Source organism: Zootoca vivipara, chromosome 16, assembly GCF_965207765.1.
Source record: "Zootoca vivipara chromosome 16, rZooViv2.hap1.1, whole genome shotgun sequence".
NCBI classification, from domain to species: Eukaryota; Metazoa; Chordata; class Lepidosauria; order Squamata; family Lacertidae; genus Zootoca; species Zootoca vivipara.
The window spans coordinates 41994840-42013329 of record NC_142599.1 but is presented as its reverse complement, the minus strand read 5'-3'; the positions used below and the strand labels follow the sequence as shown (position 1 = coordinate 42013329).

Below are 18490 nucleotides of genomic sequence, written 5' to 3'. Positions count from 1 at the left end.
CTGGGAGCTGTTTTCTCAGTGCATATTTTGTGTGTTCCAAACAATCTTGTTCTCTTGCCAAGAAAAAAAGCGTGTTTTTATTATTCCTCTCCAAGCGCTCTGCTGAGTTTCCTTGTCAAAACTTCCTGAGGGCCGACAGCAGATCCCAGCCCCTTCCTGCCTTTCCTCCCTCCCTCCCACCCTCCCATCTCACACTTCATCTTCTCTCACTCCCACTGAAGCCCCAGAGCCAAACAGATCAGGCTGGGGAGAAAGAGGCAGCTGGGGTGGTGGTGGTGTCTCGCCTGTCCTATTCTGGCTAGAAACAGAGTGGCAGCTCTGAGTCTCTCTTATTTCCTTTGCCCTCCTTGCATTGATAGGTTCTTGTAGAAGAGGTAACAAGGAGGAGAAGGAGGAGGAGGAGGAGGAGGAGGAGGAGGAGGAGGAGGAGGAGGAGGAGGAGGAGGATTCTCTGGCAGACCCTTGGCAAGAACCAGGTAAGTCCCAGGTGGGCTGGATGCTTTGCAGGTAACCAGGGGTCCTGACAGTTTCTCTCCTGGGCCAGCCAAGGCCACACACTGCCAGGCCAGGGCACTGGAAGAAGGAGCTTTGGGCTGGTTGGGAAGGCCTTGCAGCTTGGCCAGAGTGGCCTTGCGAGCACCAGAGGCCAAGAATGGTGACAATGTCCCCTCCCAGGATGAGGTGACAGGCCCAGGATCTTCTGTGGTGGAAAAAGCTGTGCCTGGTGGCAACATGCAGAGGGCTAACGGGAGCCCTCTAGGCTCTGGCAGTCCTGGGGCGGGGGGGGGGGGAGAGAGTGGAATGACCACCAGGCACAACAGACAGGCACTCTCTCCAGGATACTGATCTAAGAGCTTCTGCTAATGGTTCCTGCTTTCAAAGTTGCTTAGGCTTATCAGTTCAAGATGGGTGAGAGGGGGGTTGTGCTCCTCTGAATGGGGGGAACTGGCGGAATTTGATTTGTGTGCTGCGTCCATCCTTTTGGGGGGGGTGGCTGTCTAAATGCACTCCAGAAGCCCTTACAGTATTGCCTCCCCCGTATCTCATGTTTTAAACCAGGCATGACCAACAGGTAGATCGTGATCTACCGGTAGATCATTGGGTGTCTGCGGTAGATCACTGGTAGATCATTGGCTCCCCCAAATAAACTGAACAACTGTGTCTCCCCTTAAAAAAGCTCAACATTTTACCTCCTCCCTGAAAAACTCAACAACTCTGACCCAACCCCCCCCCCCTTGGGCCTTCCTCCTTCCTTGAAAAAAGGTCAACAACTTTGACCAAAAAAGGGGGTAGATCACTGCCAGTTTTTAACTCTGTGAGTAGATTGCAGTCTCTTGGGAATTGGCCACCCCTGTTTTAAACGATTGCATGGGTAGCAGCTCCAACAAGGACTGGCCAAGTGGTGGGTGGGCAAGACGAGGGCAGGAGCTTTGCTCTGGGATCTTGCTTGCCTGCGGCTGTCCAGCTAGCATTTCCCAAGTATGTCCTGTCTTCTTCCTAAATCGAGGCAGCTACTGGCTGGTTCCTCTTGCAAGAGCTGGTGGCTTCAGGCCACTAGGTGAGCTTGAGCAGGAGAATTTCTCCAGGGGTGGCAGCAGGTGGAGGGGCTTGCTTTTGAAACCACCCACTTGAGCAAGCTGCAGAGACACCCCCCCCCCAGAGGAGCAACTGGAGGTGGCCCAGGAATGAGCATGGAGAGAACAAGATGACTGGGAGAGGAAAGTCTCAGCTCCAGCAATGGGGGGGATTGTCCTGTGACTTCTCCCTGCTGCTTCTGTTGTCAGGCGCTTGGGCATATGGGCGCCCTCTGGGGGTTGTGGAGTCTTCCAATAGTCTATCTCCTCTTCCTCCTCCTATCTGCCAGGCCAGCAAAGGAAGTGCATCACTGTGGGCACAAAATGCATCACTGTGGGCATTTGTAGGCGGGTGGAGGAGTCCCCTACTTTCCCTGACAGGGTGGGGCAGGAAGGTGGGGTGAGGGCATAAGCTGATTCACTGGCCACTGTGTACCAGAAAGTTCTTTTTCAAGGAGTGATGCCACTTTTTCGTGCCGTTTTCTGAGTCTTTGGCCTGGTGGATAGAAGGGGTGTCCTCTCTGCCTCTGACCTTCCCCCTCCTCCGTTGTTACTCCTCCGCTTCCCTCTCTGTTGCCCCTCCCCATGCCCACACCCTCACTGCCTTTAAGGTGCTGCTGGGACCCCAGGGCCTTTCCTCCTCCTCCTCCTCCTGCTGCTGCTTCCCCTTCTCTTGCCCTGTGCAGGAGAACCACATGCACTGCCTTAAATCTCATCTGACCTGCTTCTGTCAGGTGGATTTGTAGCTGGTTGACTGACCAAACTCAAAGGGTACTCATTAATGGTTCCTCATCATCCTGGAAAAAAGTGACAAGTGGGGTGTTGCAGGGTTCTGCCCTGGGCCCATTGTTGTTCAATGTCTTTATAAATGACTTGGATTAAGGAATTGAGGGGATGCTCAACAAATTTGCAGATGACACCAAACTGGGAGGAGTAGCTAATGCCGCAGAAGACAGAAACAGAATTCAAAATGACCAGAATTCAAAAAAAAAGCTAATGCTATTCAGAAGTCTAGTGTCCAGATCAAGTCTAGTCCCACTCTATTCTGCCTTGGTCAGACCACACTTGGAATACTGTGTTCAGTTCTGGGCACCACAATTTAAGAAGGATGTTGACGAGCTGGAAGGTGTGCAAAGGAGGGCAACCAAGATGATCAAGGGGCTGGAAGTCTTATGAGGAATGCTTGAAGGAGCTGGGCATGTTTAGCCTGGAAAAGAGGACACTGAGAGGAGGTGTGATAGCCATCTTCAACAAGGGCTGTCAAATGGAGGAGGGAGCATACTTGCTTTCTCCTGCTCTGGAGGGTAGGACTTGAACCAACAGCTTCAAGTTGCAAGAAAGGAGATTCCGACTTAACATCAGGAATAACTTTCTGACACTAAGAGCTGTTTGACAATAGAACAGACTCCCACGAGAGGTGGAGGACTCTCCTTCCTTGGAGGTTTTTAAGCGAAGGGTGGATGGCCATCTGTCATGGATGCTTTAGCTGAGATTCCTGCATTGCAGGGGGTTGGACTAGATGACCCTTGAGACACCTTCCAACACTAAGATTCTATTATTCTGCCCCCGCCCTGGTCTTGGACATCCGGCCAGAGGCATCTCCTGCCAGCCAGTTGCCCTCTTGTTGAGCCGTGCTGCTGCCTTTCGTGCGATCTCTCCTCTGCCGTTGACACTCAGTTGCTCACCATCCACTTGCTCATTTCCTATAAACAGGAAAATGGAGATGAGGGTCATGTGTGTTTTCCAAGTAAACAGCAGCTTCCTATCTCTGAGTGGGTGATGGAAGGGGTAGGAAATGAGGGAGGAACAGAAAGAGGAAGGGAGGGTATGTAGGGGGAGCAGCAGGTGAATCCTGTGTAAGACACTTGGAATCACCAAAGTCAGAGGAGTCAGGGCAGAAATGTGGTAACCCAGCAGCGCAGATTCATGCCTGTGTCCAGCTCCTGCTCCAAACACCTCCAGCGAAGGAGATGCCTTCACCTCCTGGGGTGGCAGAGGCCCCACAGCTGGATTGGCTCTTGCCCTCAGGCATTGTCTCCACATGTCTAGCCGAAATCTGCCCTTCCTGCCTCTTGGCCCCCAGGAGATGCCATGTGAAGAGCTTTGGATGAGCTGCAATTCTTTCGTTTGCATGTGTGGAGCCTTGAGAGTGGTGCTTTGTACTTTGCCAGTTCCCAGATCCCAGGACTTTTGCTCATTCCCTTCCCCTGGGGCTTTCGGCTAATAAAGAAGAGATGCCTGATGCTGTGAGGTCCCTCTGGGCCTTGCCCTGCTGCTGAAGGCCAAAGGAGGGGTGCATGGAGGGGGGGATTCTCAGTGGTGGGACCAAAACTGAGGCTGGCAGCTGTGTCCCCTCCACCGCAGCATTTAGAGCAAACTCACAAATTCCCTTTTCAGCCTTCCTCCTAAAAAACTGAAGGCACTTCAGAGGACAGGCAACAAGTCTTTGCCTGCTATGCTATTCTACTCTCTCTCTCTTCCTTCCCACAATGACAAGGAAACCCAGCACCCTGATCCTGAAAGGGTCTCCGTATGGAAGCTCACCAGAGCCTGAGCTGCTGCCGGAAGTCTTTTGGTTGGAGGGGGTAATTTCAAGGGGGCCTGATCCTGGCCATTCCTTTCCCTCCTGGCACCCCCCAAAGGCACAGGCTGCCATGGGGCTTGGGAGAGGGCTGTGCAGGCATCCCTAGCCATGCAATGGAGTTGGACTTGTTTTGTGGCTGGCTGGCAAGAAGGGCTTATGAAGTGGCACCAAGCCCCGAGGGTGAGGTGGCTCAAGGGTCAGTGCTGCCTTTGCATCTCCGCTTGGAAATGGGTCTTTCTCTTTCAGCGGTGCCTCCCAAAGGCAGGGTCCTCGAAGGCACCTGTCTCTCCCTACCTCAGCTTTTGGGCCATGAAATAGCCTTCTTTGAATGTTGACTCAGAGAGATGTAGATACAGATATATTCCCCACAGGTAAAGAAAGGAATGGGGACCCCCAGGTGGAAAGCTTCCAGTGGACTCAGATGCATCCTTGTGCCTCAATATCGCATGACTTATTTTGAACAGGGGTTTATCTTCCATGGGATGGTAATGGACAGGAGGGAGAGAGCAGCATTGTATGAAATGAAAGCCCCCCTCCCAACTGTCCGGCTGCTCAAGGCTCCTTTCCTAGAGAGCCAGCCTGTGTGAGATCTGCCTCTGCTTGCCTCAGTCCGTGTGCTCAGCAGATATGCAGCATTCCTGGAAATGTGTTCCCTTGCAGGCATTTCCTGGCCACCCTCTGGCAGTGGAGCTCTGTCCCAAACTCTGTGCTTCCTGCAATGAAGTCATAGTGACAAAGAAGTGTGGCCTCGACGCAAGTGTGGCAGAGCGAGAGTCAGAGCAGTCAGCGGCAGGCGGGGCTCTTGATGAGCTTCCCCCATGAGTAATGGGGAAGAGATAAGGGGGCCCAGAACTTGGGGGCACATTCTCAGCCTCCAGCAGTGGAAGCTAGTGGCTTTGGGGACCCCTCTCTGCCTGAGACCCTGGAGACTCATTGTGGGCAAGAGCCACATACCATCATCACTTTTCTCTCTCCTTTCCATAATAATAATAATAATAATAATAATAATAATAATAATAATAATAATAATTCATTATTTGTACCCCACCCATCCAGCTGGGTCTCCCCAGCCACTCCAGGGCAGCTTCCAGCAAAGATTAAAATACATTAAAATGTCACAGATTAAAAACTTCCCTAAATAGGGCTACATTCAGATGTTTTCTAAATGTCAGGTAGTTGTTTATCTCTTTATCTCTTTGACATCTGATGGGAGGGCGTTCCACAGGGCGGGCGCCACTACCGAGAAGGCCCTCTGCCTGGTTCCCTGTAGCTTTGCTTCTCGCAGGGAGGGAACTGCCAGAAGGCCCTCGGTGCTGGATCTCAGTGTCCAGGCTGAACAATGGGGGTGGAGACGCTCCTTCAGGTATACTGGACCGAGGCTGTTTAGGGCTTTAAAGGTCAGCACCAACACTCAGTGAGGCCATTCTCCTCTCAACACGTTTCTTCTGCTCTGACACTGTATGCTTGACCGTGACTCTTCAGCAAGCCAACTTCTGCTGCAGCCCCGTCCCAGGGACCCATCCAAGTTTTTCCAGGAGGGGAGAGTCCAGCTTTTCCTGCCCAACAAGAGCTCTTAGAGTTCTTTGATATCCAATTTTACTTCCTGTTGTCTTGAACCTGTAGCCACCAGTAGCCCTCTTCTTTACTACTACACTAAACACATACCCTCCAACATTTCTCCAGTGAAAATAGGGGTGTCCTATTCAATAGTAGTAGTAGTAATTGTTGTTGTTACTGTATTTTACTACCGGTATTTATACCCTGCCCATCTGACTAGGTTTCCCCAGCCACTGTGGGTGCCTTCCAACATATATAAGAATGTAACAAAATGTTAAACATTTTTTAAAAAACCTTCCCTATACAGGGCTGCCTTCAGATGTCTTCTAAAGTTTCATAGTTACTTATCTATAGTTACTTAACTCCACACACTCCAATATTTCTCAGATGAAAAGAGGGACATCCTATCATGCCCTCCAACATTTTTTTGATTAAAATAGGGATGTCCTAAGGAAAAGCAGGACCTTCTGGGATCAAATAAGAAACCAGAACAACTTCTGTAAATCCGGGACTTTCCCTGGAAAATAGGGACCCTTGGAGGGCCTGTAAGCAGCTGTCCTTAAGCTAAATGAGACGACATTCTGTCATTCTCGCTTGTGAGTCCTGGGCTTCATTAATGCACATTTTAAAAAATAGCATTGGCTCCAAGCAGTGCTTTTTTTCTTAAAAAAATGTTTAGGGGTACTCTCATTTTCCTGCCCCTCAATGAGGCCAAACTTACATTCACAAAATGTTTAGGGGTATGCCCTGCCACGTCCCCCCAGAAAAAAGCACTGGCTCCAAGTATGTAATATTAGGAGTGGCAGGGGGAAGAATCATCTTATTTAGGATGAAAGGTGGTTTCTGTTCTCTTAGCTGAAAACTTATACAGTACTGTATTGGAGATTTGGAACCTTCTGCTTTTGCTGACTTCAGGCAAACAGGGCTGTTTCGGTTTTTTGGTTGAGATTTTTGCCTGTTAAATTTCATCTGGCTGCCTGGTGCCCTCCCTCAGGCTGGCAGCACCATTCCTGTGGTTTGGAGCTCATCTCTTCAGCATTAAGATGAGCGACACAAAGGCGGCAAGTGGGGGCGAAGGGAGGGTTTTCCTCTGCAGCATCAGTTAAGGAAGGCAGAAAGGTCCTTTCCAGGAATATGCGGCACCATGGCTGGCACACACACTCTGAGGAGCCTGGCACTAGCGCCTGTGCTTCTTCCCACTGCCGGCACACAGTGGCATGGAAGGGTGGGTCCTGGCAGGAGTTCCCTCCCTCTGAGCTGCCCAGGCCAGTCTGCTGGCTGGCTGCAGTTGGCGGGGGGCCTGTGGACTCCTGGGCTTACCAGAGGGAAAAAGGCTTTCCCACAGGATTCTTGGGATCTGCCTCTGTCCCATCTTAGGGAGAATGTTCAACTCTGGGATGCAATTGCCGCATTGCAGGGGGTTGGACTAGATGACCCTGGGGGGACCTTCCAACTCTACAATTCTGTGGTCCTCTCTAAATCTAGCCTGCACGGGTGCATGTTTAGAAACACACCTTCCATGATGCTTTGGGGCTGGGCTGGTCCATAGCGTAGGAGTTAAGCAGCTGCATTAGATTTGCTGGGTCTCTCAATTGGGGCAGCAGGCCAGCTGATCCACAAGCATTAAGGATGTCCCCGTGGGCCTTCAAGGAATGTTCTTGCTCGGAGATCCACCCTAGCCAGAGAAACCGGGAAGTTCTGGCATCACTGGACTCTGACTGTGTGAGAGAGAGGTGGGGCGGGGGCTCCTGGCAGGTTCCCTGCTTCCCACGCAGTGACAATTTAGCTGTAATTCAAGCCAGCTTCTCTTCCCCCTCCATCCCATCTCACCACCACCACCAGGGCTGGCTGAGAGGCTCCCCTGACACCCTGCAGGCTGTTTCTTCCAGGCCAGCCAAGCGCCACCTCAATGCCCTCCAGGCCTCCCCTTCCCACTCCCCCCCCCTCAACTTTCCTCCTCTTCCCAGGCGTTCCCTTTGGAGCTGAGCAGGCAACTCTGCTTGGCAGAGCAAGGCTCACCACCAAGGAAGCAAAAGCCCCCCTTTGCAGCCTTCTGGCACTACTTGGGGAATCACATTCTGGAATCCCCCCCAAGAGGGGAGCAGCACCTCCCTCTTAATGCCAAACAACATTCCCCTCTCTGGAGTGGGGTCTTGGGCAAGCAGTGGTCCCCATTCAATCCAGGCCTTTGCTTGTAGCCCTGTACAAAATGAGCATTTTTGTCTAAGGCCAAAATAAAAGGCCATAATTGGGTGAGGAGGAGCTGCAGGGTGACAGTGGGGGACCCTCCACAATACCCTCCTGCCTCCCCATTCAGGCCCCACAGGTGACCTTTTGGCAGCTAACTCAGCAGTCCAAAGAGCAGCAGCCAGGTGCTGTGTGGAAGTGCTGGCCTGACTTCAGTGCACTCTGACATATTTGCCCTTCAGGGCAACTCAAGAGCAGGCAGGGATGGGATATCCCCATTTCTGGCCACCTTCTTCCTGGCAATTCCCAGCCACAAGGAAGGCTGCAGCGCTGGTGTCCTTGGCACGGCTGGGAGAGCGGCAGAGGTAGGCAGCCCCTCTTTCCCACGCAGCAACCTCCAGCTGGTACTGGGATGGGGAAGCTCCAGGGGTCATTTCCTGTTTCCAGTCAGTTGCAGAAGGAACTAGAGAAATGTGCACCACAAGCATTAATGGGAGGGGTATTTAATTACACTAAAAAGCCACAACAGGGGGGCTGATGCAGTCCAGATGTGGGCCTTGAAAGGGCAAAGCAGAGCTCAACTGCAGAGCTTCCAAGAAAGACGCTTGCAGCCACTGAATTTATTTCAGAACCTGGACCAGCCTCTGCCATCCAGACTCTGCGGCATCTTAGCCGCTTTTGGCCTGCTTTGAGGGTCCCTCAGTCTCATCTCCTCTGGCTCCTGTGATGGGCATCTGGTTGGCCACTGTGAGGACAGGCTGGTGGGTCAAATTGGCTGCTGCAGCTGATCTTCTTAAGGTGGTCTTGCTACTAGATGCTGTCTCCAGTTTCAGAGGTGGTGCTCCTCTTAATACCAGCTTCTGGGAATCCCAAGTGGGGAGAGCTGCTGCTCTTGCTCACGCCCCACTCTCTCATGGGCTTCCCCTTTGGAGTATTTGGCTGGCTCCTTGGAGAACAGGGGGCTGTACTGTGATGGGGCCCCTCTGGCCTGATCCAGCAGGACATGGCTCCTCTGACGTTATCATAAAGGTCTGACTTCTTGTGTTGCTCTGGCTGCAACTTGCGTCGTTCTGCCTCCGTCCCCCCTGCAGAGGATCAGTCTGCAGGAAGCATCTCCCAGGGTCTTCCTTGGCAGAATGTGATGCCCATGTCGAGGGAGGCAGTCAAGTTGCTCCTCACAATCAAGAGCTGGAACAGGGAAATATTCCCGTCTTCCTGCATCTCTGGGGCTAGGGAGTGGGTGGGGCCGCCCCTCTCCAACTCCTCTCTGCTGCTGTAGCTGCAGGAATCACGTTCTGTTTGTGAAGGCAATGCGGGGGCCGCACACAGGCAGGCTGAGCCCCTCCAGGGTCCAAACAAGCCCTGGAACTCTTGTGTGGGTGGGGTTCCAGCCAAGCTTCAGGGCAGGTCCAGCCACAGCCGGCCAGGAGCGCCTAGAAACTCCCATCCCTCACCCCCCCCCAGCCGGGAATCCGCCCCCACCTGCCTCCCGCTCTCTATAAGTGACTTTTGGAGCTTTGCAGGGGCTGGGGGCTGGGAATACAGCCTCCCACCAAGGCCGTCCCCTCTCCTCCTCCTCCACGGGTGGTCCCAGCACAGGAGGGTGGGGAGCAGAGGCTGAATGTGTATCTTCTACACAAAAGCGGGAGGAGCCCTCTGGTCTGATCAGTTCCAGGCACTCCTGGATGCGTGTGTCCCCCCCCCCCTTCTCTGTGGTGGCGTATACGCTGCCCAGCGGGGCAGGGACGGAGGAAGGGGGCAGGGGGGCGGTTCGCCCCAGGTGTCTTTGCTGGGGGGGGGAGCATTTGGCGTGCCACCCTCCCACGACTCCCAAGCCTACCCCAGCCATCTGGGGAAAGGGGGGAGCTGTGCATTCTGCCCCCCTAGGGAGCATGCCTGCCCTGGGCAGTGCAAGCTTATGCTCCGCTGCTGCAGCGAGGGTTTCCCCTTTAAAAATATTTTTATTGAACAAATGTAACAAAACACATTATCAATCAATATAACCAATTACATTTCCCCCTCTTTTTATACCCTCCCCTCCCTCCCTCTCCCACCCTCCAGAAACTTCCCTCAGCTCCCCTCTCTGGTTTGTTTACACATGTTATTCTCTGCATGTTATAAAGTTTTACGTATCATTGCCTTATCTATCCTATGTTCTACTAATAAATTGTGGATGTTTATTCAAAACCCGCCAAGGAGTCCAAGTCCTTTCGTTGTCTTTTTAAATAGTTTGTAAAAAGTTTTTCCTTGAAGTCACGGTTGTCCTTCTCTCGTATTTTGTACTGTATGTTAATGTTAGAGGTTGTTCAGACTACTCTTGAGTAACGAGCTTCCACATACTTGTCTTTCAAAAGTCTTTATTGGTGCACGTTATTTACAGTGTAGTGAGCTGTCGGTTCATGGCTTCTCATTCCGTTTCAGAATCCGGCACTGCCCCTTTTTGCGACTTTGACCAACATAAAAGCCTCGGGACAGTGAATCTCCTCCCCTTTCTCCTCCTCCTTAATTCCGGTGTCGGGGAGAAGGGTCTACGATCTGCTTTCTCCCTGTCCACCCTTCCCGCCTCTCTCTCTTCCCACCTGTAGCGCAGGGGCTCTCCCATGCTGCCAGAGACCTGGCACTCCTTCTCCGTCTCCTGACTAGCCCCTTCAGACCCCGCACTTTCCTGACTGCTTGGAGATGGACTGCTCCTGATGAGAGGAGGAGGTTCTCTATAACCTCTTCCCCTTACAGTTAACTTTGCCAGTTCTGCATAGCTCATCAGTTTTTCTTGCCATTGTTCTTTCGTTGGGACTTCCTCATTCTTCCATCCTTGTGCTAACAGGACTCTTGCTGCTGCTGTAGCATACATGAATAAGTTCTTTGTTTTCTTTGGCAGGTCTTGTCCTAAAATCCCTAACAAAAATGCTTCTGGGTTTTTTTTTTACAAATGTCCTTTTAAACATTTTTTTCAGTTCGTTATATATCATCTCCCAATTTTTTTTGACTTCTCTGCATTCCCACCACCTTCTTTCTCTTTACATTTCCTTCTTTCTCTTTACATTTCCAACATTTATTTGACCCAATTTTGTACATTTTTGCCATTTTTACTGGTGTGATGTACCATCTATACATCATTTTCATGTAGTTTTCCCTCAAAAGAGAACAGCCTGTAAATTTTAAATCTACTTTTCACAATTTCCCCCAGTCTTCAAATTGTATATTATGTCTGATATCTTGCGCCGATTTAATCATAACCAATTTAACCTCCTCATATTTCGTTTCCCATTCTAGCAGAATGCTATATGCTTTCTTCAATATCTTCCTGTTTTCTTCTAGATTCCTTTTGGAATCTAGAGACTGTATAACTAAATCCTTTTTTATTATCTTCCTTATACATCTCATTTAGTTGTCTGTAATGCAACCAACTCTGAACATAGTCTTTAATTTCATCGTAATCTTTTAATTTCCATTTTCCTTCTTGATCTCTCAATAAATCTCTGTATGTAGGCCACTTTCCCTTTTTGCCAAGCGGTTTGAGTAACGATGCTTCAATTGGTAATAACCAACATGGTGTTTTTGTTCTATTAGATCTTTGTATCTTTCCCATACTCTCATTAATGATCTCCTGATTAAATGATTGTAGAATCCTTTATGTACTTTCCCTTTCCCATACCATAAGTATGCATGCCAACCATATCTGTTGTCATGGCCTTCCAAATCTAATGCTGCTTCGTTTTCCAATTTTATCCAGTCCCTAATCCAAACCAAACATGCAGCCTCGTAGTACAATTTAAGATCTGGGAGGGCAAAGCCTCCTCTTTCTTTGGTGTCTGTAAGTATATTATGTTTAATCCTTGGCCTTTTGCACACACACCCCCACAAACTTAGAAATATCCTTTTGCCATCTTTTGAGGCAGTCATCCTTAACCATTACTGGGACTGTCTGAAAAAGAAAGAGCATTTTCAGCAGTGTGAGGCCCCCCCCCTGGGCCACTTGGGGGCTCTGGGCCCTTGAGCAGCCTCCCCTCCCCTCTTCAGACCTAGGTCACCGGTCTGTTTCCACCAAGAATTCTCCAGCAATATCTTGAGCACCCTAGGAGCCAAAGGGGATTCAGCTCCCCCAATAAAATATTTGAGTGGGGCCAGCCCCCCCCCCAGTTGATAGGCATTACAATTCAAATAGTGTGTGTGCATCGTGTCATGTGATTGCTTATGCAGGGCGGGGCTTACCTGCCCCCCCTATTTTATTTGAATTGGCACCCCTGGTCCCTGTTGTCATTTGGGTGGTGGTTCTGTAATGCTTGTGAATGGTCCTGGGTTCAATCCCTGGGAGCATCTCCCTCCTGCCCATCTCAAAAAACATATGGGGGGTGGGGCTTTCTTTTTCCTCCCTGGTTTCACAATTTCTGGACATTTTCCCCCTCCAAAAAAGGCCTCCCCAGCTCAGATCCTGGAGTGGGTGGGGCTAACTGTGCAGAGCACCTTTGGGTGTTCCTAAGGGTCTACTCTTATACCACCCCACTCCACTTCCAGCATCAGGAGGACGGGCAGGAGGGATTGGGGGGGGGACCCAAAGGCAACAGCTTGCTCAGCAAATAACCAAGGAGAGTTGCTGCCAAAGGGAGGGGGACACATAGGGCAGCCACTTAGGGAGGCAGGTAAGCAGGTGCAAGTAACCCTTTAACAGCTGAGACCTGCTGAGACTGAGACCTCCTAACTGCAACAGAGGACACTTTTTCCTGTTTGACAGACCAAGGTAGTAAATTTCCAGGAACTTAAAAACTCCTACAATGTTTAACAGTGAGATAAAACACACACACACAAACACACACATGATATGTCCATAGCGTTAATAGTGGAGGAGTCTTTCCTTTCATTTTTTAAAATTTAATTTGTTCTGATAGCGTAACTGAAATCATCCCTAAGCAGCGTGCAAGTAATTCAATGCAAAGGTAAAGGTACTGTAAAGGTACCCCTGACCGTTAGGTCCAGTTGCAGACGACTCTGGGGTTGCGGCGCTCATCTTGCTCTATAGGCCGAGGGAGCCAGTGTTTGTCAGCAGACAGCTTCAGGGTCATGTGGGCAGCATGACAAAGTTGCTTCTGGTGAACCAGAGCAGCACATGGAAACGCCATTTACTTTCCCGCAGGAGCGGTACCTATTTATCTACTTGCACTTTGACATGCTTTCAAACTGCTAGGTGGGCAGTCGCTGAAACCGAACAATGGAAGCTCACCCCATCACGGGGATTTGAACTGTCGGCCTTCTGATCGGCAAGCCCTAGGCTCTGTGATTTAGACCACAGCGCCACCCGCATCCTGATTCAATGCAAAGAAAACAAAAAAACTGTTAAAACTATGAAGTCAGAATTCAGTTTAAATTCCCGCTGGAATGGAGGGGGGGGGTGAGGTCTACCACAGGTGCCAGAAGATCAACAGGGAGAGTGGACCTGCCTGACCTCAACTAGCGCGTCTGAGCCTTGGGGGGGAGGGGGTGACAGTGGCCCCTAATGACCAGCTCATTGACAGCGATGGATGCTGCTGCCAGCTCGCTCTCCTTGTTCCCGTAAACGAGAGGCGCTGCAGCCATCAGGGTGGCAAAAGGGCACATGAAGTAGACCCAAGAAACATGCTTTCCCCTGATGGCAGAACCTGTCCAGCTATGGACCGGACTGGTCGGGAAGGAGGTGCAGGCAGACCAAAATACAAGCCACTGAGAAGCAGCAGCACTCAGGGTGTCCGGGGAAAGTCTGCTCAGCCTCCTTCAAAATGTTTGCACGGTTGAGGGATACAACGCAATCTCCTGGTCTCCTGGCGCCAGCTTGCATTCCGGTTTGGAAAACAGGCTTTTGCAGGAAACAAGCAATCAGCTCAGAGATGAGCAGCGGCCGCATCAGGAGCCTGTGCTGCTGTGGAGGATGGATTTGCCATAGGGAGCGAGTGGCCCCGTAACAGAGGCAGAGTCCGCCCAGCACAAGGCCAGGAAGGGGCTTCCTGTGTCCTGGGATGGGCTCGGCGAGCGGGATCTGTGTGGGAGAAATGTTTGGCAGGAGGTGAGATGCAAAGGAGCCATGAAGTTCCCCTCCAAGCCTGCTGCATTTTTCCTGCGTGTGGGTGGCTGCAGCTGGCCTGAAAGAAATGGGGTGTGGAGGGGCCGTTCTGCTGTAGAATAAATGCCCTTCCCAACACCCCCATCCTCGGAGAGTGTGGAGAGATGGAACTGCTTGGCTCCAGGGCTCATCTTTCCACTTGGGCATCTAGAGGTAACTCCGGCTGGAGGTGAGACAGGAAAACCTTCTCTCTGCTCACTTCCTGTTTTCACTGGGGGCTTCCTGTGTTTATCTCCGAGCTGGACAGCTGGCATTGGCATTGAGGGGTGGGGGCTTCAGGGGGCATCAAGGGAAATCTGGGAAGTTCTTCTTTTAGAACAGAACATGAGGGCAGCAATCCAGAGAATAATGTATGTTGCCTGGCAGAGTCAGGTGGCAACTTTTGCAGAGACCCAACATCACTGATCTCTTCACCTATCTGCCAAGGGCCATCTAGTCTCCCCCTGCAATGAAGGATTCTCAGCCAAATCATGCACAACAGATGGCCATCCAACCTCTTGAGTCTGAACCTGCACTGATTTGTTTTAATTAAACAATTGGATTCTATGTGCAGCTGCTGGCTGGGCTGGACTTGGGAGGTGTGCAGAAATGTTCCTGGAGCCCAGAGTCACTCACTGCAGGTGCAAAAGGAGTTTAATCCTCCACCTGCCAGCCTGTCTGGCATCAGCACAAGTAGCCTGATGGCCACAGGGAGGGAGCGCTTGGTTCTCCTTCAGCAGAGGATGCTGGGGCAGTAATACCAGTATCTTCAGTACCCAAAATGTTTCTTTGTTTGGCCCTTCCTCAGTTTTGTGTTGCCTTGGCAACAGAGCATTCAGCACACTTGCAAGGCTGTATTTAGCCTCGATCAATCTCTCATGCCAGATACAAGATAATTGTGACAGATGACTTTCCCCCTTTGGACCACGGTCTGCAGAGCCAAACGTGGGCCAAACGTGGGCCGTGGGGCACCAGCCCCGCCTCTCCTGGGCTGCCCCTCACTTCAAAGGCCAGGGCTGAGAGCTGAATTCTCAGGCGGCTTCCCTTGGATGGTGTTTGGGGAGAGGAGGAAGCGTATCTGGAGGCCCCTCCTGTCTCATAGTGACTGACCTGCCCTCCTCCCTCCTCCTCCTTAGGATGATTCAGTACTCCATTCTCTTGCTGTGGATGCGACTGGATTGGGGCCTCTTGCTCAGTCCCAGCGACCCCAACGTGTGCAGCTACTGGGAAAGGTGAGAAACTAGGGAGACTTGGAGTGTTTGTTTGGAATGCATCAGGAAGTGGGTGGGAATAAGGATCACATGGCAGAGGGATCATCACAGCTCAAATGCTGTTGTTATTAAAATTTCTATACCGCCCTTCACCCAAGGCTCACAGGGCAGTTTACGATATATGATATATATTCGAGGTGTGTGCATACAGATAAACACAAATACAACCTCTCAGAGGAGGCTGGGGAAGTGGGCCACATACAGAGGGCCCCCTCTAGGAAGTTTAGGAACTCCGTGTGCACTAGCCCTGCACGTGTCTTGCAAGACATGCATTTCTGATTTGGCTGCAAATTGCCAGGGAAGGGACCCAAATGGTCCTCTAGTCCAACCCCCCGCAATGCACGAATCTCAGTTGAATAACCCCTGCCCATGGGACAAAGGTCTCAGGGCTTCTCTTTCAGCCCAGCCACCCCTCGGCCGCCACCCCTCTTCTTGTGGGGCTCCCACTGCATTTCAGTGCCATTCGAATAAAAATCTGAAATAAATCAGAAGTAAAAGGGTGCCTCCCTTTTCTTCTCAGGAGTAGAAATCTAAACTGAGCAAGTGTTTTGTGGGTGTTTATTTAAATGTGGTTGGGGAGCGGGATCCAGCTTGTTTTTGCTTGTGATCTGTGGATCTGCTTCCGCTGACTTCTCGGTGGCCAGCCAAGCCAGGTCAGTGGCCCGCAGAGGATTCCCTTTCTCCTCCCTCCCCTCTCGCAGCTTCACAACCCCCTCCAAGGAGTCCTATGTGCAGCCATACTCCCAGGCCTTCGAGGAGCCTTGCGACGGCACGTGGCCCTTCGCCAAGACCTGCACTCGCCACAAGTAAGAGCCCGGCTCCTCCTTGCATTTTGCATTTCTCCAGCAGGGAAAGCGGGGTGGGCAACGGCAGATGCTGGGTGCTGGCCTCAAGGGTCTCCCGGGAGAGCCAGGGGCCTATCCACCTGGGAGGTGGGAGGGCAGGGATGCTGCGGGTGGGGAGGGGGCTGTCTTGCGGTGATAAGGCCTTGTGCTGGCTTAATGCATGGAGAGATGGCCAGGCCAGGCCTGCTGTTGCTGATGCTCCAATCTGAGGTTCCATGGCCTAAGCCTGATGCTTCCTCCTGCTCCTGCAGCAGGGAGTTCCAGAGGGCTACTCTGGCCAAGCGGGCAGGCCCGGCTCCAAGTGGGAGCAGGGAGATCTTCGCCTTGAGGGCTTCCCCCTTCCACAGCAGGGCTGTTGCCTCTCCCAGTTGTCCTTTGGCAATGTCTAACCCCGCCCCCCGGGGGAGGCATCAGGAGGAAAGGAAGGAGAAGGGGGCTGCTCCTCCTCCTCCATTGCCACAAATGCGGGCAGCAACTTCCTTAGACCCTGGCCGCAGCAGCCCACCCTGCAAGGTAGGCCAGGCCCTCATGGGCGTACCCAGGATCAAAACTAGGGGGGGCAAGGGGAGGGGCCAAGGCACGGAAGGGGAGGGGCCACAAAGTGGGCGGGAACAGCGAACTCGCGCTCCGCCGGGCTGTGCCCCTCCCTAGAAGCAGGGCTGGTGGGCGGAGGCGGAGCCCAGCCCAGCGCAGCGCGAGTTCAGCGTTCCCGCCCGCCGCGCCGCGCTCTCTGGTTCCCCGCCGCGCTTGGCCTTGCCAGAGGGCGCGACGGGGAGCTGGAGGGAGGGCGCAGCGTGGCGGGCGGGAACGGCGAACTCGCGCTCCGCCGGGCTGTGCTCCGCCTCTGCCCACCAGCCCTGCTTCTAGAGTAGGGCAGCTGCCCTAACTTGCCGCATGGTGGGTACGCCCTTGCAGGCCCTAACCCTTTGGCCTCGCGCAGGGTTCTCTACAAGGTAGCCTATCGGCAAGGCGTAAAGATCGACTACAGGAGGCGCCATCACTGCTGCAATGGCTACTATGAGAGCGAGGAGCGCTGTGTCCGTGAGTCCGCCCGTCCATTCCCATCCCCGCCCCCGCCCCGGCCCAGCAGCCAACCCTTTTGCATAGGAAGGAAGGAAGGGGAGCAGCAACAGAAGTTGCTGTGGGGTGTGTGTGGGTCCCCAAATCAAACTCTGCCTTTGTGCCAACACTCCACCTGGCCTGGCAGAAGCCAGAGGGGAGGGGCCAAGCGGCAGGTGGGGGGGGTCGGCCATGGAGTCTTTGAGGCTGGTCCCCTGCAAGGGGTGGTTGGGAGAAGAGGGGAGGGGGCTCTGCCTCTGCTTGCTTTGGCAAGCCACAAAGGGGTGGGGCCTTTGTTTGTGGGCCACCCCCCCTCCTGCTCCAGGCATCCTGACCTCCTGTCTGGCCGTCCAGGTGGGGCCCTTTCCCACGGCTGCCTGAAGCCCCCTCAGTTCCTCCACAAATGACTGGTCTCTCCCCACCCTGCTTGACCAGCTCCCTCCTAGCCTCCCTGAGATCCCAGTGGAGCTGCTTTTCCAGCAGCTGCCTGCAGACCTCGGAGCCCGCAGGATGTGTCCCTGACCCTGTGCCTGCTCTCCCCACCCCACCCTGCAGCTAGCTGCGCCCAGGAGTGCGTCCATGGGAGGTGTGTGGCTCCAAACCAATGCCAGTGTGCCGACGGCTGGAAGGGGCCCGACTGCTCCAGCGGTGAGTCTCCACGAGGCCTTTCCTTTGCTGCAGAGCGAGGGCTGCCTACTTGGGAGTAGCTGGAGCTGCTCCTGGGGGAAGTGGCCCTGTTTCTCTCCCCCTGGCCTGTCGCCGCTCTGAAGCAGCAAAGCATCCTCTCTGTAGACATCCCCAGGCCAGCATTCTTGGTCCTTGCTTTATGGGGGTTGTGAGTTGCTGCTGCGGCTCGTCCCCACCTGCTGCCCCTCTGAGAGCAAGGCTTGGACTGCAATGGAGGAACCAGGCGCACCGCCATTGCCCTTGTGCACACACACACAGATGGACACACACAGAACTGCCTAGGGAGCACCTCCCCGTCCCATGCGCATAAAGGGATGAGGGGCAGTGATGCCTCTCGGGTGGAGGTTGTGGGGCTCATTGTGAGCCTGGCAGGAGTGGCCAAGTGGGCCCTGTTTCCGCTGCACCAGCCTGAGGCAACAGAGGGGCCTCTTCCTCCAAAGGTCATGGAGGCAGCCAGTTCCCAGGCGTCCCTCTGGGCCTGGAGTTGAAAGCCGGTCACTGGCTGGGAAACAAGCACTTCAGAGGGGACCAGGGGTGGGCGGAGAGCAGGGGCTGCCTGCAAAGGGGGCTGCTAAAGTGTGCATGGGGGGGGGAAGGATCCTGCAGAGCCAGGCAGACAGGGCCTGGCCTCAGTGAGGCTGCCACTGCTGTTGCTC

The 18490-nt window shown here is 52.9% G+C and overlaps 1 protein-coding gene across 1 annotated transcript in view; it reads left to right on the top strand.

Annotated features, from left to right (window-relative positions):
- The first annotated feature begins 208 nt into the window (after nucleotides 1–208).
- Nucleotides 209–18490, top strand: part of PEAR1 (platelet endothelial aggregation receptor 1) — a 46180-nt gene continuing 27898 nt past the window's right edge. Inside the window, exons 1-5 of the mRNA XM_088659629.1 lie at nucleotides 209–476; nucleotides 15109–15204; nucleotides 15945–16049; nucleotides 17029–17129; nucleotides 17703–17795. Of these exons, the coding sequence (XP_088515755.1) occupies nucleotides 15110–15204; nucleotides 15945–16049; nucleotides 17029–17129; nucleotides 17703–17795 (394 nt within the window). The 5' untranslated portion in view covers nucleotides 209–476; nucleotide 15109. The remainder of the gene's footprint in view (nucleotides 477–15108; nucleotides 15205–15944; nucleotides 16050–17028; nucleotides 17130–17702; nucleotides 17796–18490) is intronic.